Source organism: Mercenaria mercenaria, chromosome 6, assembly GCF_021730395.1.
Source record: "Mercenaria mercenaria strain notata chromosome 6, MADL_Memer_1, whole genome shotgun sequence".
Taxonomy (NCBI): Eukaryota; Metazoa; Mollusca; class Bivalvia; order Venerida; family Veneridae; genus Mercenaria; species Mercenaria mercenaria.
This window is the reverse complement of record NC_069366.1, coordinates 48,549,344-48,568,873: the sequence shown is the minus strand read 5'-3', so window position 1 is coordinate 48,568,873 and position 19,530 is coordinate 48,549,344. Positions and strand designations below refer to the sequence as shown.

The window sequence follows — 19,530 nt, the reverse complement described above, 5'->3', positions numbered from 1 at the left end:
CTTTGTTTTACAATTTTACTTCAAATGATGTTTTTAATTTGCTTTCAGTTTCGGAATAAGGGAGCAGGTTTAACAAATTTGTTCTACAAAAGTAATGCATCTTCTTGTATAAAAGTAACTGTAGCTTTACTATATTTATACTTTTATGTAATGTTGACATTATACCTAGATAAATCAGCCTTTAAGTAAAAAAAAAAAAATGGTATAAAAAGTTTTACAAAAGCAAAATGAATACATTGCTAACGATTTTATCAAGTTTGTTCAAAAAGTATATTTTAATTTCAGGAACAGAGCATCTGCTTGGCTATGACCCCATGACCTATGGAACCCCACTTCCTCTTCTTCAGATCCCTCAACAAGCCATCAAGGATGTAAGTTCAAAACTTATGGACCCAAAAGCAACCATTGGTCAGTACACCCAGGACTGCAAATCTATATCAAGTCTGAAAGCACTTGTCAACAATGCTGATTATAACTGTGTAAGGGAGGCAACTGTTGATGTTGGCTATATTTGTAAAAAATGTCAGATGGTCTACCCTGCTAGGGAAGCATGCGTGGCTCATCAAAGATTGATGTGCTTTCCCGGCGGGAAGATTCCCGAAGGTGTAAACATTGCGTTGAAACTTGAACAAATACAGTACGAGTGTAAACTTTGTTCCGAGAAAGTTTCCACAGTTCAGGAGTTTAAAACCCATTGTGAAGTGGAGTCGCACAAAACAAAAATGGCTGTTTATCAACAACAGAGGCAGTCAGGTGGCCTAAGTACAAAGCCGTCTGCTTATTCTCCAAGACAAAGTGGTAGCTCATTTGACTCGGAACGAGCCTCAGTCATCGAGAATAATCACCCAGAAAATGCATGATCAAATATGAAATTAGGCAGTTTTTGACTTACTTTAAGAAGCATTGCACTTTTCATTTTGTTCAGTTACATCATGGCGATTATGTACGTTGGACTGAAACTGGTTAATATGTTACTATGGACAGAAACTGGTTAATTTGTATATGTATATATATGTTAAATATAGTGTAACTATACACGCATTCTCATGTGGACCATAATAAAGTAGTGAATTTAGTGGTCCAAAAAAAACTGTATCACACTTGTACATTTATGTAAGTGTGCAGTTAAGTGTGAAGAACATGTTTAAAAAAAAATGTGTGATTGTGTTAAAAGCGTTTGTGGAACTTTAGAAATCCTTCTCATACAGCGAATGGACAGCAGAGATTGCTGTAAAACAATTCATCTGTCAGTATTTCATTATATATTGTGTCATTTTTCTGTTGGGAAAACAAAAAGCTTTACCTTTTTGAAAATGAACATTTGTGTATTAAAAAGTGCTATATAGCTAAGTATCTGATATTTCTGTATCGTATAGATACATTGGAGTTATGTAATCAATATTGCAAGTTGTGTATATATTGTATATTTAGGTAGTCTATGTCATACAGTTTTTGTTCACAAAATGGTCTAAAATTTCAGGATAGTGAGCTATGGAATTACAAAAAATACGTTTTATCTTTAGATTATTATAAACGTTTTTTTCTTCCGTTTATTGTTTTCTTTTCTTTGCCACAATGATTAGATGAAAAAAAGAAGAGACTTGTATTAAAATAAGTTGGTTATATGTATATATTGTTCCTACTATAACTCAGTACATGTATATCATTATGTTGTTATTCATTTTTATATACGACTAAATATATATATATAGCATTATTACTGTTATTGTTACTTAAAAGTCAATGTGTTCGGATAGAGTCGAGTAAGTTGCTATTTACTCGGTCTTGAGTATTGCGCTAGTTCAGAGTTAAATTAACGGTACACGAAGTTGCATTTTTCAGAAGCATTTAAAAAAAAAGTTAGTTGTACATTGTCCTAAATAGGATTTTTCAACAATTATACAGCAAATTATGACTTACTCGGGTAAGTTTTCTTGCTTGATGAAATAAACCTGTTTAGTGCAATGACTTTCATTCTATTTTTAGCATTTCCTTTTTTTGGCATTTGTTAGACCAATAACACTTACACAGCATTTAATTACACATGTATATAGTTCTAGATAGATTTATTTTTGTTACGCTTGACTACCAAATGAAATTTGGTGTGTGATTATTACATTTTTGACATTAGTTTAACCAAATTTGGTATGTTGTTTTTTTTTTTTTTGTTTTTTTTTTATGTTAGTGAACTTTTTGTAAAAGTTGACAGGGATCTGTGGAGGTATTCGGCATTATTTGACTTGTTGTGTCATATATCTATATTTTTTCACTTTTGGCTTGTCTTATAACTTCTATTTTATATGGAAATCGTGGATCTTATTGCTTGATATTTGAATTTTATTAAATTTCCACCTGTTTTTCAGTTAATATAAATAATAAAATTTTCAGATTTTTTTTTTTTTTTTTTTTTTTTTTTTTCAAATTTTGTTTGTGGGACTTGTCTAATAGGGCATATGGTTTTGTTTGGGAATGTGTCAAGATTTTTTTTTGTCAGAACTTTCAAGTGTATAAACACAATCCATTTTTAGATACCTCATTATACGTAAGATTGTGACTTTCTTTGATTCACCATTTTTTTTGTAAATTTGAAAGTTTGGAAAACTTCATCCAGTGTGTCGATACTTTCAGCAGTTAAAGTGTTCAGTAAAATTACAGAATAATAAATTATATTATATTTTCTATTTCTTTCATGCTGTCAGAATTTATGCACAAATAGAATTATCTTTTTAAGACAAAATTTGCGTTCAGTTTGTAGCATTTGCCGTAAAATAAAACCAACAGTTTGGACATGGCCTATAAGAAACACGTTCTTTTAAAATGTGTTTGTAGTATCTTCAGTCAAACATTTGTTTTCATATTAAATAAAAAAAAATATATATATGTATTTTCTTTACTTCTTATACTTTACTTGATTTGATATATCCTTAACCCTTAGCCTGCTGCAGGCGATTTTAACAACCTTTGCAAACAGCTTGGAACCAGATCAGACGCCGATTAAATCGGCGTCTGATCAGGTTCCAAGCTGTTTGCTACTCTGACAATATTTCTTCCAATTTTGGAGCAAATTGAATGAACTTTACAATTTTAGCAGACGACATTTCCAGCAGACGACAATTTATCTAGCATGCTAAAGGTTAACATTCAAAACTAACAGTGTCTACAGCATTAAGCAAAAATTTCCTACTCAAGTCTAGAACTTTGAAATTGGATGAAAAATGGTGAATTTTCACCATCTTTTAATGGTTCGTATATTATGTTCAAATTTCCATGTGTCAAACCTTTGAAAGTAAATATTGTTCACAAAATTTTTTGAATAAGTGATTAAGCTGACCATTTTTTATCTTAAAGTTTTACAATTGGTTGTGTTCTTATATTATATAAAAATTCAAAGTAAAGATTTATAAATAGAGCATTTTTGGCTGATGGAATGAAACGCCAGCCTTCAGTTCAAAATCAGACCTTTTCTGGTTCTCAGTAGATTTTTCTTTGAATTTAATAAGTTATGCAATTAATATTGCAGGTATTCTTTTCCATTCTTGGCTATAAGGAAACATATATTTCTGAAAGGTTGACAGTTTATGTCTCTTGGATGATGTATTGTATAGCAATAATTTAAGAAGAAAAAAAATTTTCTCAGAAAAGAATGGTGCATAAATTGTGCTGAAAAGTCACTTTGTGTAATCGAGAACCCAGTACTGTTAGAAAGCTGATTTTAGAGTGCATGTCAAATGGAAAAGTTTATAAAAAAAACAACATTATAGGTTTTGCATACTCTGTATGTGTTCAGAAAAAAATGCATGCAGATTTAGTTGTAAATTTTTGCAGCTGTGACCATTTGGTTGTTTAGTATATTTTTTTTGAAACTATATGTTCCATTTCACTGTTTCATTTTAAAATGGTGCTTTTTTTCTCTTTGAATTTCTATTTTTAGAAGCTTTCTTCCTCTTCTAGTCTTCTGTGTTGAAACATGTATTAGTTCAGTTGTAGAAATAAAAACTCATTGTTGAAGTAATTGTTGAGCAGTGCCAGGTGAAAACCATTTTTTTTTTCATCTGAAATTATCTGTGGAACCTTTTTACCTGGCATGGCTCAAATACTGTTCTTGCATTTAGTATAGCATTTTGTATAAAAACTGTGTTACTTGTTTTATATACTACAATATAGCGATCATACAGTATTCAACATATTACATTCCTAGATATTGTGGATATATGTGCTGGTTTTCATTAAACAAAAAGTTTTTCTTAGTTAAAGTAACATCAGCTTGCTTGTATTTTACATAAAACTAAAGCATTGCATATTTCTTTGTCTTTTACCCTTGAAAAGTAGGCCTTAAGAGCTTCTAATTTTTTTATCTGACCTCCAAAAGAGATTTACGTTACCCGATCAAAGCAGGAAATGTTTTTGCTGAGTGAAAAAAAAAAGATGATTTTTGTATTCTGTTACAAATACTCCTGTTATTTGAATATTTTGTCCTGACAGATATGTTATTCAAATATCCGAAATATGTTGTTTCTCAAATGTCAGAAATATATGTTCTTAATGTTACCTTATCCGTATGTTATTTTCAAAAACATTAAACTGACATTTTCTATCTGGAAAAAAAAAAGAAGAAATTATCCTGGATTTCTGAGACAAATGATTTTTTCTCTTCATTTAAATCAGTCATTATTTGTCTGGCATTATAGGTAATGATTGAAAATTGTAATAATCACGAACATGGTAAATTAATTCCCGAAGACAGCCGCAGAGGAAAAAAATAGATGGAAGACTTTGTTTCTATTTAAGTCTAAGAAAATATTGAATTTACATATAAATTGTTTTCTTTAACGAGTCTTATTGAAATCTTTGCAATTTCTTTGGAAATAATTAGTTCTTGTTAAAGTTAACAAGACTTTTAAAAACATAATACCGTTATGGAGCATGTGGCGTCTTCATTAAATGAAATAATGGCACGCAAAAAACATTTAATTAAAGCAACTGAAGATGAATTTCCTTCTCGGTCCAAGTTTTTATTGTTGCGGAGAATTAGACAACAAAGATATGAATTACTTGGTACGTCTCCGGCAGGTCAGATTTCCTGTTTGTTTAGCTATTTGAAGGGTGGTATACTGTTCAAACATTAGTATTTTCATATCTGGATTGCTTAATTTTGTAAAGAATTTTCACTAGAGGATGTATTTGGGTTAGCAGGCCCCATCTCTTAGCCCCAGTTGAATTGATTTTATTAATTATTTGTTCACCATCCCCATTATTGAGGGGAAAAACAGTTAGATTTGATTATATACATGTATATGGAATCTTGTATAGAAAAAGACCAAAGAATTGCCATTTTTAGCCATGTGGTCTTCCAGTAGATTAATTATTTTGTTAGAATATGCTAATGTAAGCATGAAATAAATGCTATATTTTTGTGACTTGATTGAATTGTTCGCCTACATGTGCAGACGTAGTACGTATACATGTGTAAAAAAAAAAGTACATTAACTTGACATAATTAGAGTAGATTTTATAATAAAGTGTGCTTGTTGTTCACATTGCCATATTATAGTTGAGCAAATTTTTAAACATGGTTGTACACACTTAATACGCATTTGTGTATACCATATATGAATATTTAAATCTTCCGGGCATATAGTGCACAGAACTACTAGAGTTGGACTGTGTGGACAACCATCATTTAGAAATTGAAAAGAACAACTAAATTTGTGGTTCTTTCAACTTCTTCAAATAGAATTTTCTTCTTCTTTAGTCTCGCTAAACTATTGTCACACCAAGTTTCAGATTAACAGCATATAAAATAATGGAAAAACACAGCATAGTTTATATCTCACTTCTGTTGTTTTTTTTTTTTTCAAATGATTTTTAAGGCTAATTAGGTCTTGTAAAATCATATATAAGTGAATTTATTGCATTCACTTGTTTATTGAATGACATACTTAATTGTTGTTAAGTGATCAACATTTGTGCTTGTTCTTTGTGGCTAAAATTTCAAAATACGTATCACATTCACTTTAAATGGTTAGTACCGTTTCTGTTTGGTGGAAAGTAAATCGTTATGGTACGGTATTTATTTGACAAAAAAATTGATCTTGTTTCGTCATTTGTTTATGCTATATGTAAAAAAAAAGTGATGTTGTTATACTATGTGCGCAAAGTTATATGATTATATGCTATGTGCGCAAAGTTATATGCTATGTGCACAAAGTTATGTGGTTATACAGTGTGCACATAGTAACATAGTGATGCTAAGTGTACGAAGTTACGTTGCTATGCTCGATGTATACTGATTAATTCCTTTTTTGTACAGATATATACTAAATTTAAAAAAAATCCAAATCAAGCATAATTTCATTTTCAAAAAAAAATCCAGCCATTGTACGCATTTATAGGTTCAACTTTTTAGCAGTGAATTCATAAAATTTATGTTCTCTTTATATGTTAAAGTTTACTATTATACATGTAGATTATTACTTGTTATATATACATGATTTTGAGTCTAACATGTTATTTGTAAAGTTACCATGTTCAGTCGCCTCCATTGCATTTATACATAGTTACTGATAAAACGATTATATGTTCTATTTGTACCATTTTTGGTACACATAATTTTAGACTATTTTCAAGATTTATGTAGTAGTCTGCTTCGCAAAAAATGAATAAATCATATTTACCATTATGGTATTGTTTTGGTATTTTGTACCCGTCTGCCCTGGGGACCTCCGTGGCCATGTTGTCAAAGGTCGCTGACTTCGAATCACTTGCCCCCTCACTGATGTAGGTTCAGTTCAAGTTGCTTGCAGTGTAGAATTCTTTATGTGAGGAAGCTATTCAGCTGGCTTAAGGGTGGTCGGTGGTTCTTAAGTGCCTACCCTTGCATGAAATAATGCCCAATAGTCTTCCACTATCGAAAGCTGGAAAGGTTGCTGTATGACCTAAATTGTGTCTGGCGACTGAAACCAAACAAAAAACGTCACAAAAAAAACACCTACCAGGGTACCTCTGTTGCCGTGTGGTTAAGATGGAGGATATCAGAAGCCAGTCAGCTGGCTTACGGAAATGGGTGGTTCTGCCTAGGTACCCATCCAAGCTTGAAGTAATGCCAGAAATCCAGTGGATCTTCTTTAAACATTCAAAGCTTGATGTAAACATTTTGCGGTACTACTTAAAACCCAACAAAACAGACCACATCTGCTGAACATCTCCGCCTGTATACCGAAGTTTTAGTCTAATGACGGCCTGCCTGTAAAACCCTATGTGTAAAGGTGAGCACTTATGTTCAAGTGAAAAAAAACACAAAAAAAATGTTTTTTTAAAGCCATTGCTACAAGTTGTTTGATAAACAACACTTCGGAGACCAAACACTAATGTATAAGCGTATGTATTATCAAATTCAAACAACTGCATATTATATTTAAAACAGCAGACACACAGGAATTTCTTTTTTTATGCCTGCCCCATGCAGCGATTGTCAAATTTCATAGATAATAGTTGTCGGCAGAAAGATCATTAGTTTTAGGGGTCAGTAGTTGAATGTCAAGGTAACGATGATTCAGAGGCTGGTCCTAATATTAGGATGATTGTCTGTTGTTTCGAGGTAGGAGGAGCATTTGAAAAGTAGTGGCAACAGTCCAGTATTTTCACCATTTGCACGTGCACCCACAAGTGTGGCATATACAATGGAAAGAGTATTGATTTTTGTGCCAATTGACCGGAAATGGCACTAAAATAACGTGCAAAAGCACATTTAATTAGCATTAAAATACATATAGTATTAGAGTATATCATACTGGCTGAAAAAAAAAACAAAGCTGAATCTAGCTGCAATTTTCGTGAAGAGCAAAGGGCGTATTGTAAGATACGCGGACTGCTTGGCATCGGCGCATCAAAAATTAAAGCCTACGTGGACAAAGTGTACGGGGACAGTACGCTGTCATACCGTACTATTGCCTAGTAGGTATCTCTCTTTATAGAGGGGAGAACCAGCACCAAAGATGAGGCCCGTCCTGGGCGCCCTCTAACTGCTCTGTCTGACAAAGATATTGATGCTGTGAAAGTAATAATCGAGAAAGGTGCAGATGCACAGTGGAGCAGATAGGGGAAATGTCGGGCCTTAATTCGTCAGCGGTTTTTCTGATTTTAAAGAAAGGCTAAATCTGCGTAAGGTTTGTGCACGCTGGATATCGCATTTATTGACCCCAGCGCAAAAGAGAAAAAGCTTCCGCCCTGCTCGTCAGATACAAAAACAAGAAATCTAGGCGTATCAAAGAAATTGTTACAGGTGATGAGACATGGCTGTACTTCTTTGAGTCTGACAATAAAGAAAATAATAAAATGTGGGTAGGTGAAAATAATGAGAGGCCCGGCGGAACAGAAGCGTCAGACGGGTTATGTACGCCCTGTTCTTTGACTCCGATGGAATTGTGGCTCGAGTCCCTGTCCCTGAACACAGTAGTGTTACTGGTACATTTTACAAAGAAAATGTCCTCTCTGTTGTTCTCGACCACTACACAGCAAAGCGCCCAAGGACAGGGGTGCGTTGCATCAAGCTGCTACATGACAACGCCCCGATCCGTCGTTCAGCCGTACTACAGCAATTGCCCTTACCATGCTTTCAATAGATAAGTATCCAGCAGATTTTAATGAATTTATGAAAATACTGTGAAAAATTCTAGGTACTTGGGGTGGAATTTTGGTTGTTTCAGTACTTTATAAATATCATGGCCCAAATAACTTCACGAGGTGAGTGCATGATCTGTGTTGTTTTGGGGTCAAAGGTCAATGTGACAGTGACCTCAAGCCTGAAAACCAAAGAGTAGATCAAGCATAGAATGAGTGCCACTCTATAGATACGATTATCACTGTAAGTCAAATGTCAAGGTCACAATAGCCTCTTCAAACTTTATAACCTTGAATTACCTTTTGATAGAGACCCCTAAATGTTTTTTTTTTTTTTTTTTTGTTGTTTTTTTTTTGGTTACAAATTCCTAAATTTTCTTGGTAAAAAATCTCTGTCTAAGGAAATCTCAATATTTTATCATCTTACTTTTTTGTTAGAGACCCCTACATTTTGTTACTTTTTGTTGAGTATATGTTATAGACCCTATTACATTTAAACCTTTACATATTTCTTTAAGCAAAAACACACTCAAATTTCCTAACTTTTTGGAGGTTACAGACTCATTTATGATATGTATGATATCTACAAATCTTTTAGGTTTAGACACCACAAAACCTTTCTTAGGGCACCTCAAAATGCTTTAAGTGTAGAAAGCTCTCAATGTTTTAGTTTAGTGACATTTTCATGTTTTTAAAGTTAAAGAAATTCTTAAGTCTTTAAAAACGAACTGTCATAATCATATATTTTTGTTAAGAACAAAGTATTATATGCTACTAGTCTGAAATTTCATTACAAAGAAACGCATTTTTTGCGTAACTGAGTGCTTCCGAAGATGCACATCATGGTATTAGATTCATTTTAATAAACACTTTAGTCTATTATCCTGATCAGGGAGCAAACATATACCAAACTTAGCAATTTTTGATTTCTTCAGTTGCATAAATATTTATTACATATATCTACTACCACCAGCGAACATATAAGAAAAAGGTACTCATAGGTCACCGAAGAACTCTGTGCATATTTTTTGGTGGCATATGGTCCAGATCAAGATTCTAAGATAAAGAGTTAATTAAACAGAATATTCAATTTATACACTTTATATGATATGTATTATCTGCTAAGCCAGTACCCGCATGGCTTTCACTTGTTTCATTAACTATCACAACAGCAGACCGTAAGTGCCGTGTGTCGGCTGTCAAAAGTCTCCCCATACTTGAAGTCAGTGTTGTTATATTTTCTGGTCCTTTGGGATCATGGAGTACACTCATTTATACTGTAATAGAATTTGGTTTCAGCCGGTGCTAAGGGCCGTGAAGGGTGTTGCACATCATTACCTCTCGTGAACAGACTCAATCAAACCGAGCCTGCCTGGTTGCGTTCTATGCTTCCAAAGGATCTTTTTCATAGATTTTATTTCGATCTAAACATAAATGTAATGCTCAGCTTATCAGCTTCAAACAAAAAGTATGTCTTTGACGATACTGAAACAAACAGGTGTTAATGCTATGTACTTGAGACAAACTTGAACAGCTGGGAGTTCACTTCTGGCATTACTGTTGACCACGCCATTCTTAAAGGACCACATTCACAGTGCTGTAGCAGATGGCTGCACTTAAGATATTCCAACTGTGGTTCACAAGTATATGCTCTCGGACCATGTCTCTTTCTCGCCTACATAAATGACCTTCCTGATTTCATAAAAAGCGAAGCCAGACATTTTGCATATTATAACACTTGTATATCTAATAAAACAATTTTCATCAGACTCCAAAACTTTACAAAATGCGCTCCAATGCTGTTAGATATCCTGGGGTGACAAATCTCTAAAGATCTAAACAGGTCAGTCCATATCAACAAAATTACGTCCAAAGCAAAGAGCTCTCTCAACTTCGTCAGGATTTCTAAATGTAAAGACAAACAACAAGAAAATAAAAATAAATGGCTTTAAAAAAAAAAACATGTGTCCGCCCCAACTAGAATATTGTACGACTGTTTGGCACCCCTAGCAAAAGGCTCTAAGTAGCAAAATTGAAATGAGTAACAGGTCGGCAGCACGCTATGTCTGTAACAAATATGGCCACACAAGTAGTGTTTCACACATGATTCTAAAGTGGTCCCAGTTATGATCAGAAATTGATTGTTGAGAGTATCTCCGTAGATGTAGATGGTCGATCATAGAACAACACGATCACGAAACTTCTCTGATCATATTTTACAAAATCAGTAATAACCTAGTCTATGTAGATCACCATCACCTCCAAAACCAGGAGTTAATTAGCTATTTAATTCCACATTCAAACGCAAAAAAAATACTCTAATTCTTTTTTTTTTCAAAGAACAATCGGATTGTGGAATACCCTCCCAAGTATTGTTCAGTCCACCTCCAGCGTTAGTCTTTTTGCTATCGTTCAGAAACAAATGATGTGTGATCTAACCTTCCCAAATTTCAGTTTCAGTTTGCCAGACCATACGCGTTATCAGATAAAACGGTGAAAGCTATCTGGAATGGCTGGTAGGTCAAGATAGAACTATCACTATATGCCTAAGTGAAATGTTTATTTCCCAAATAGCCATTCAGGCCACTATCACCGGACAGATGCACTCTTACACGTCAGAGTACAGAGAGTCTGGCATACTCTTTAGTTCATACTAATTTGTTTAAGCTCTATTGTGATAAAAGCTTAAAGCTCATTTGAACCACTCTCGAGTCTACTTCCTGGAAAAACTAGTACTGGTCTCATATGAGAAGTCATGATCGTGATCCCAGTGGAGCTTAAAGGTTTAGAAGGTTGTTATATTTTATCAACCTGTTAAGAGTTACTATAATTTGTATAAATGTTTGACTCATGGCTGTGTTTGGGGTGCTCGGTCCCTTACCGCCTTTTTTACTCATGCGGTACATGTACTGGGTACTGTGTTTTAGCGAAAACTGTGAAATCGGAAAGTCTTTGCGTTTTACCATACTTTTTACCAGTCCGAGAAGCGGTAAACGGACAGGAGAAAATACTTGAAGAAAATACTGATTTTCATCACCAGACTTGATATAGATTAAGATAGTAATCATAAAGAGAGAGTGAGTTAAATAATATGAAATTAGGCGCTGCCTATCTGACGGGAAAACCTAGTCATACAGAATCTACTTTCTGCATTCATTTTTCTTTTTGATATTTTCAGTTTTGACAGTAAGCCTGACGGTTTTGAGTAAGCCTGACGGTTTTGCTCTTCAGCCTTATGAACAAAGGCAAATTTTTTAAAATGCTTGGTTTAAATGAACAAGATCAGATCATTTCTTCAAATGTGTCAAGACTAGACAGAGGACGGAAAAATAGTTTGGTGCACAGAATCTAATTTAGTCCTTTAGTCCCAAATGCACCAGAGGCCACTAGTCCAGTATATACAATCGGTGCTATGGGCCCCAAGGATCATGCCTTTGCTGTCGATTCGTTTCTCTCATACAATTTTGTTTCTCTCATACAATTTTCTAAATCCGGGAATGCAAAGTTTCTTTTCAGTTCATGTACATGTAACAAATAGTTTAAAAAATACACATTAATGATTAATCATTTAAATAATCCTGGGTAACATCACATTCAACCTCATAGTATCAGCGCATTTAGATTATGTGGGTGCAACATCAAGTCAGATGTGACAGTATTCATACTTAATAGCAAACTTAGAAAAATTCTTTTAAAACATATCTTTGTAAAGAGAAAATGGACATCACAATTAATAGGAAACCAGTGTGAATTTAGTTACTATCTAAAAGGCAGAATTCTCTTGATATAAAACCAACAGTGGCCCGTAAAAATAGAAGAACCTGAAGTTGTGTTATCATAAATTAATGGCAATACCTGATATTACAGATTCTTTTTACGAAGTTTGATGTTCTCTTAAGTTATTAACATAATGTCAATTGTTTGTATTAATGATAATCCATAATTCCTGAATATTTAATATCAGTTTGTTATGATTCTTAGACTACAATAAAATTAAAACTCAATTTGGCATTTTTTTTATTCTATTAAAGAAAAAGAAATACGTCTTCTACAACACAAGATGAGGAGAATTAATTATAACTAAAATATTTCTGTTATACGGTTACTCCAGGAAGGTCTAATACAACGTACCGTATTTTCCCGAATTAAGGCCCCCCCTCTAATTAACGCCCCCCACCCATTTTGGAGGGGAAAAAAGTCAACAAGAACGGGAAAAAAATCACCTACCTCATTTTCATAAGTCCATGTAATAAGTAATTTACAGTACTGAAGTCCAATGTATTAAAATTTAAACACACTTTTAAACAGTCCATGTACCGTAAGTCCAAAACATTTGTACTAAGTACGATACGTATCCAATCATCAAACAGAAAATTAAACAGTAAATACATTTTTGATTTGTTTTTACACCACTCGCGCACACGCTTCCTGCCGACTTTAAACAAACTTGCAGCAATGTGTTTACGATATACCCTTTTCTTCGGCAGTTTTAAGAACTTTTAATTTAAAAGCAGGCACAGCAGCGTGTCAAACCATTGACATTGTGTATTGCGCTATTAGCTACCCGCATGTACTAAGGAAAATGTTATCAGAGTACACAGCTGTTTGGATCATGACGTAATGTGTAGTGTCGCGAGCGTGTCAAAAAGCCAGACATGGAATACACGAGGTATCGATACCGTATTTAAATGCATAAAAGACACACTGCATTAAATTGGATGCCAAATAATTATGTTTTGGGGGGATTAAACAACACAGAAACACTTTACAGCTAGTTTATACGATGTTTTTAAGTTTTGTAAAAATTTTCATTTTTTATTTTTTTACCTCAAATAAACGCCCCTCTTTGGAAAATGTAACGCCCCCGGGGGCATTAATATGGGAAAATACGGTATCAGATATCTAATGTTCTTCCAACAAATAAACTTTTGAACTTACATAAACCTGTTATCCTAAACACAGACTATTGCAATCCTTTAAATGTCATTTATATTGTCAAATGACATCTTTTAGGACAAATTTTGTCCCACTAAAACTAATTAGCTATGGTAAACCTCTTAATTGTGTTGGAGAATGATAAACAACCATTGACATGATAAATTCTTATGTCAAATTCATTCTAAGAAGTTCTTGACCAGAATTTTATCAAGAACACAAACTATGTTGGTCGAAATTCAGTTTTGTTTACCAGACTCCTAACAGTCTAGGGCTGAAAGAGAGATAAGCAACACATGCCTTTCTATGCCTTTGAATTTGAATCTCAAAAGTTTTGTTCAAAATTTACAGACAGAACATTGGTAAACTATACACATTGATGAGTTCTGCTCCAAAATTTGTGACAAATATACTGGGCTTAATTATAGTAAAAAAAAAAGTGCGTAAGAGGGGAATCGAACTCTGGACCTCGCACATGCAAAGCATGTAAGTTAACCACTGGACCATGGAGGACTTTGACACATTTCAGTATAAAATTGTGTATATAAATAATTTTTGTTATGCCAGTGTGTCTGGATTCGTTTTACATTGGCCTTTTTTTATGCCCCCACTTTGGGGGGGGCATATAGATTTGCTCTTGTCCGTCTGTCTGTCCGTCTGTCCGTCCTTCCGAAAATGTTGTGTCGCGCGTAGCTCTAAAAGTATTTGACGTAGAGTCACAAAACTTTACAAGAATGATGGTCAGCATGTGTTGTTGTGCACCTGGGGTTTCGCGTCCGGATCCATTCAGTCATGTAGAAGTTATGGCCCCTGACTTTGTAAAAATTGGTCATTTTAATGTTGTGTCGTGCCTAGCTCCAAAAGTATATGACCTAGAGTCACAAAACTTTACAGGCATGTTGGTCAGCATGTGCAGTTGTGCACCTGGGGTTTCGCGTCTGGATTCATCCAGACATATAGGAGTTATGGCCCCTGACTTAGTAAAAAATTGGTCATTTTAATGTTGTGTCACGCATAGCTCCAAAAGTATTTGACCTAGAATCACCAAAGTTTACAGGAATGTTGGTCAGCATGTGTAGTTGTGCACCTGGGGTTTCGCGTCCGGATTCATTCAGTCATGTAGAAGTTATGGCCCCTGACTTTGTAAAAATTGGTCATTTTAATGTTGTGTCGTGCCTAGCTCCAAAAGTATATGACCTAGAGTCACAAAACTTTACAGGCATGTTGGTCAGCATGTGTAGTTGTGCACCTGGGGTTTTGCGTCCGGATTCATCCAGTCATGTAGGAGTTATGGCCCCTGACTTTGTAAAAAATTGGTCATTTTAATGTTGTGTCGTGCATAGCCCCAAAAGTATTTGACCTAGAATCACCAAAGTTTACAGGAATGTTGGTCAGCATGTGTAGTTGTGCACCTGGGGTTTCGCATCCGGATTCATTCAGTATTGTAGGAGTTCTGGCCCCTGACTAATGTCATGTAGTGGGGGCATCTGTGTCCCATGGACACATTTCTAGTTTTGTAATTACTGGCTTTTCTACATTAAAAATTAAACTGGCGATGACTTTGTTCTTCAAACACTACTATATTGCACATTATTATTCAATATTGGAAACTATACAGTAAGCGGGATGCTTGAATCATTAAAAAAAACGTTCCACAAAGAGACCCGAATAAGACTGATTCCATCTAATACCGCGAATTTTCAACAGAATAAGAATAATTTAAGAAACTTTATTTTGTCGAATGTCGTCCTGAAAATTATTCACCACGGTGCAGCAGTTCCGGGAATTATGGGATAAAAGGACAACAACAAAAACAGGTGAAGGTATAGAACATATTTCCAAGTTGAACGGTATATAGGTTTATGTACATGAAACACTGGAAAGAGCATATAATTTTTTTTTTACCCGCAATATTGGTGTTTTAGACTTTAATGAAGACAAGAATCAGGTGCTGATTTTATCTACTTTAACCCTTACCATCCTGGACACGATTGATTTTGCCTTTGCGACCAGTGTAGATCATGATCAGCCTGCACATCCATGCAGTCAGATCAAGATCTGCACTGTTCGCCATTCAGTCAGTATCAAGCACCCCTTTACACTTAAAGTATGGTATTGTCCAAATTGAAAGATGGACAAGTTCATTATAGAAATTTAGCAGGGTTAATGTTGCAGGAAGATGAATTTTAGGTATTGGGCCCTAACATGTCTCATTTCTAAATATGACTTAAATAATGTCTGCATAAGCTTGTTTTGGTGTGCAGAATTAGGAAATATTTACACAGATCAGTAAAATATTGTAATTAAAAGGCTGTTTAGTGTTGAGTTTATTATAATCACACAAACAAGTATAGCTAAACGTAGCCATATACAATTAAACCTGCCATAGTGGCCATCTTTATTTAAGAACTACTTTCCTTGAGCAGCCTCCCAAAAGAACTGTTTGTACTGCTCCCTTAGCTGGGAGCTTTTGTCAAAATGTAGCATGCCTTTTTCAGCCAGATGTTAATGATATCTGCAGTTTTGTTTTCTTTGAACCTTCCATGAATTTTCCTGAAATTTAGCTTATTTGTTGACCTCAAACAACTAATTTAAAATACCAGTAACCAATAAAAAATGTACAAAACTACAAAAGTGCTAAACTAAGTAATAATTTTCTTTGTCCTTGACATTTTAATAGTTCTCTAGAATTCATCTTTAATATAGTTGCTAGAAAATGGTTTTCAGTATTGAAGAAAATTTTATCAGAATTGGAATTGCTCTGTGGAAAAAAGATGAGATAAAAATTACATGTCCCATGATTGTGGTAAAAATGCCCATTGGCGATTTTTCTCTATATTCTATATAGCAAAACTATTTGCCTTTGTGACCAGTGCAGCCCAAGATCAGCCTGCATGTCTATAAAATAATTCAGCCTTACGGTATTATTTACCCTTATTCAGTATATACAGAAAATAATTAAAATTTATCTCATGTTGTAGGATGGCTTCACTTGACTACAGAAATAAGGTGGTACTTGCACCTATGGTTAGGATCGGTACCCTACCAACAAGACTGCTAGCTTTACAGTATGGAGCAGATATTGTATATTGTGAGGTTAGTCATATTGGCATCTATGATTTGGTTTGGTACACTGCAAACAAGGCTGCTAGTTGTACCCCCCGACAACAAAGTTGTAAGGGGGAATATACTGGTTTCAGGTTGTCTGTCCGTAGACGCAATCTTGTGCGCACCATCTCTCCTTATCCCCTTGACAGAATTTAATTAAACTTCACACAAGTGATCAGTACCAACAGTAGTTGTGCATGGGGCATGTTAGGTTCTTTTAGAAAAAAAAATTTGCAGAGTTATGGGACTTTGTTCTTTGTTACTATACTATATACATAGACACAATCTTGTGCGCACCATCTCTCCTCATCCCCTTGACACAATTTAATGAAACTTCACACAAGTGATCAGTACCAACAGTAGTTGTGCATGGGGCATGTTAGGTTCTTTTAGAAAAAAAATTTGCAGAGTTATGGGACTTTGTTTTTTTGTTACTATACTATATACATAGACACAGTCTTGTGCGCACCATCTCTCCTCATCCCCTTGACACAATTTAATGAAACTTCACACAAGTGATCAGTAACAACAGTAGTTGTGCATGGGGCATGTTAGTTTCTTTCAGAAAAAAAAATTGCAGAGTTATGGGACTTTGTTTTTTTGTTACTATACCATATACATAGACACAATCTTGTGCGCACCATCTCTCCTCATCCCCTTGACATAATTTAATGAAACTTCACACAAGTGATCAGTAACAACAGTAGTTGTGCATGGGGCATGTTAGGTTCTTTCAGCGACAAAAATTGCAGAGTTATGGGACTTTGTTTCTTGTTAACATACTATGTACATACAGTTTGCATATGCAATCTTGTGCATGCCTAATCTACCAAACCCTTGCACACAATTTAATGAAACTTCACACAAGTGATCAGTACCAACCCTAGTTGTGCATGGTGCATGTTACATTCTTTTAGATAAATATTCTGCATAGTTATGGGACTTTGTTTTTTGTTACTATACTGTGTACATACAGTCTATATACATACAGTCCACATAATTATGCAATCTTATGTGCGTCAAATTGCAATGTACTGTGTCAGTGCATGCGGGGGGGGGGGGGGGGGGGGGGGGGGGTACATTCATCACCTTTAGTGATAGCTCTAGTTTTACTTTAGGGATCTGATCTCATTAATTATATTCTCTGCTTCAGAGAAAAGGGGTTATATTGTTTTACTAACTGTTGGTTGCTCAGTCGGTTGGTAGACCAATTAGTTCCAGTCAATAACTGTAGAATGTTTGGACCTACAGTAATCAGACTTTATCAGATGATTGCCTATGGTGAGACCCCTATTGGATCGGTAAATAAATGGTCAGTCATAATTACCTTGAGACTGAAAATAGTTCCTGCGTAGTAAGTAAAGAACCCTTAGGCCCTAGGTAACTTAATTAAGCAATGTCCAGGTGAAAGATACAGCTATCGCAATCATGGTCCTCTGTACAATTTTTGCTGTAGTCCAGGATTATAAAATGTTAGACTTGATGACATAAATATGTTTATATGCAGATTTTTCCTTTCCGAGAGTGATAAAAATGAAAAGAAATTATAAGTTAAATTAAAAACTACTTGTTTCTATTTTTAGGAAATTATAGACCACAAAATACTCATTGCTGAAAGGATTGATAATAGTAAGTGGATTTTAGATTTTGCTTTTTGTAAAACAAGAAATAATTGAAGCATATTCAAGAAAAAGAGTTTTTATTCTTCACAAGCCTAATGGTGTTAAAGTGAAGCATTAGTGTAACATTTTTGCTTAATTTGGGTAAGAATGTTTCCTACTATCGTGAGTAAGGTATATAATTATGAGCCGCACCATGAGAAAACCAACATAGTGCATTTGCGACCAGCATGGATCCAGACCAGCCTGCGCATCCGCACAGTCTGGTCAGGGTCCATGCTGTTCGCTTTCAAAGCCTATTGCAATTAGAGAAACCGTAAAGCGAACAGCATGAATCCTGACCAGACTGCGTGGATGCGCAGGCTGGTCTGGATCCATGCTGGTCGCAAACGCACTATGTTGGTTTTCACATGGCATGGCTCATATGTAAATACATTGGAAAATTATATGACATGTGTGGAAAATCATTCTTTAGGGCTGCTAGCTAGTGCTGCTTTTCTGTTACTGAAACACTTCCAAGGTGTTGAATAAGGAATGCTACTATTTATCTATACAGGAAATTTTGTTACAGGTTGCACAAAGGTGAAAGTACTTTATATCATGAAAGGGGCCTCTATGGTAGAGTGGGTAAAGGTGCTGTTTTTGAATCAATTGTCTTTCACCTCAGTTGGTTTCAGCCCTGCTTAGGTTGGCATGTGAGAAAGGCATCCAGCTGCAAGGTCAATGGTTCTACAGAATGATGCTCCTGTTCATGCTGGATGGGCACCTGGAGTGTTTTTTCACCAAAAGAAGCTGGAAAAGCACTGCTTTACCTATAAACTGTATCATTGTGACTTAAAACAAAAAAACATTCAGATTATAAGCATGGTATCTTAGTAATGTTATAATTTTAAAACTTTACTTTGAGTGGTTTATACATATTTGTGATAAGAAAGAGCAACCAAACATCATGTTTTCTTTGTTACAGCCATTCTTGGAACTGTAGATTATGTCCTGTCTGACTCAACTCTTGTCTTCCGAACTCATCCTAGTGAGAAAGGAAAAGTTGTCTTCCAGCTGGTGAGTTCACATTTATCATTACAACCTGACACAGCTGTATGCTCCTCAGGTTCCCCACCCCAAGTCTGATTGGTGTTACTGATAAAAAGTTGTCAATAACTTGCAGAAAATATGTAAATACTAAAAGATAGAGGTACATGGTAAGGTTAACAGGAGGACACATTACTGAAGTACTGTTGAAAACCTGCAT

General features: G+C 34.9%; 2 protein-coding genes across 6 annotated transcripts in view; both read left to right on the top strand.

Annotated features, from left to right (window-relative positions):
• Nucleotides 1-6,679, top strand: part of LOC123550509 (zinc finger homeobox protein 4-like) — a 106,739-nt gene extending 100,060 nt beyond the window's left edge. For all 4 annotated transcript variants that reach the window (XM_053545827.1, XM_053545826.1, XM_053545829.1 and 1 more), the window contains one exon: nt 286-6,679. In XM_053545827.1, the coding sequence (XP_053401802.1) occupies nt 286-860 (575 nt within the window). In that variant the 3' untranslated portion in view covers nt 861-6,679. The remainder of the gene's footprint in view (nt 1-285) is intronic.
• Nucleotides 6,680-11,586: 4,907 nt separating this feature from the next.
• The window catches only part of LOC123548967 (tRNA-dihydrouridine(20) synthase [NAD(P)+]-like), a 36,228-nt gene continuing 28,284 nt past the window's right edge, over nt 11,587-19,530 (top strand). The window contains exons 1-4 of one of the 2 annotated variants that reach the window (XM_045336676.2): nt 11,587-11,696; nt 16,536-16,650; nt 18,246-18,291; nt 19,249-19,340. In XM_045336676.2, coding sequence (XP_045192611.2) covers nt 16,537-16,650; nt 18,246-18,291; nt 19,249-19,340 — 252 coding nt within the window. In that variant the 5' untranslated portion in view covers nt 11,587-11,696; nt 16,536. Of the gene's footprint in view, nt 11,697-14,313; nt 15,378-16,535; nt 16,651-18,245; nt 18,292-19,248; nt 19,341-19,530 lie in introns of those variants that run through there. The other variant, XM_045336677.2, reaches the window with a different exon arrangement.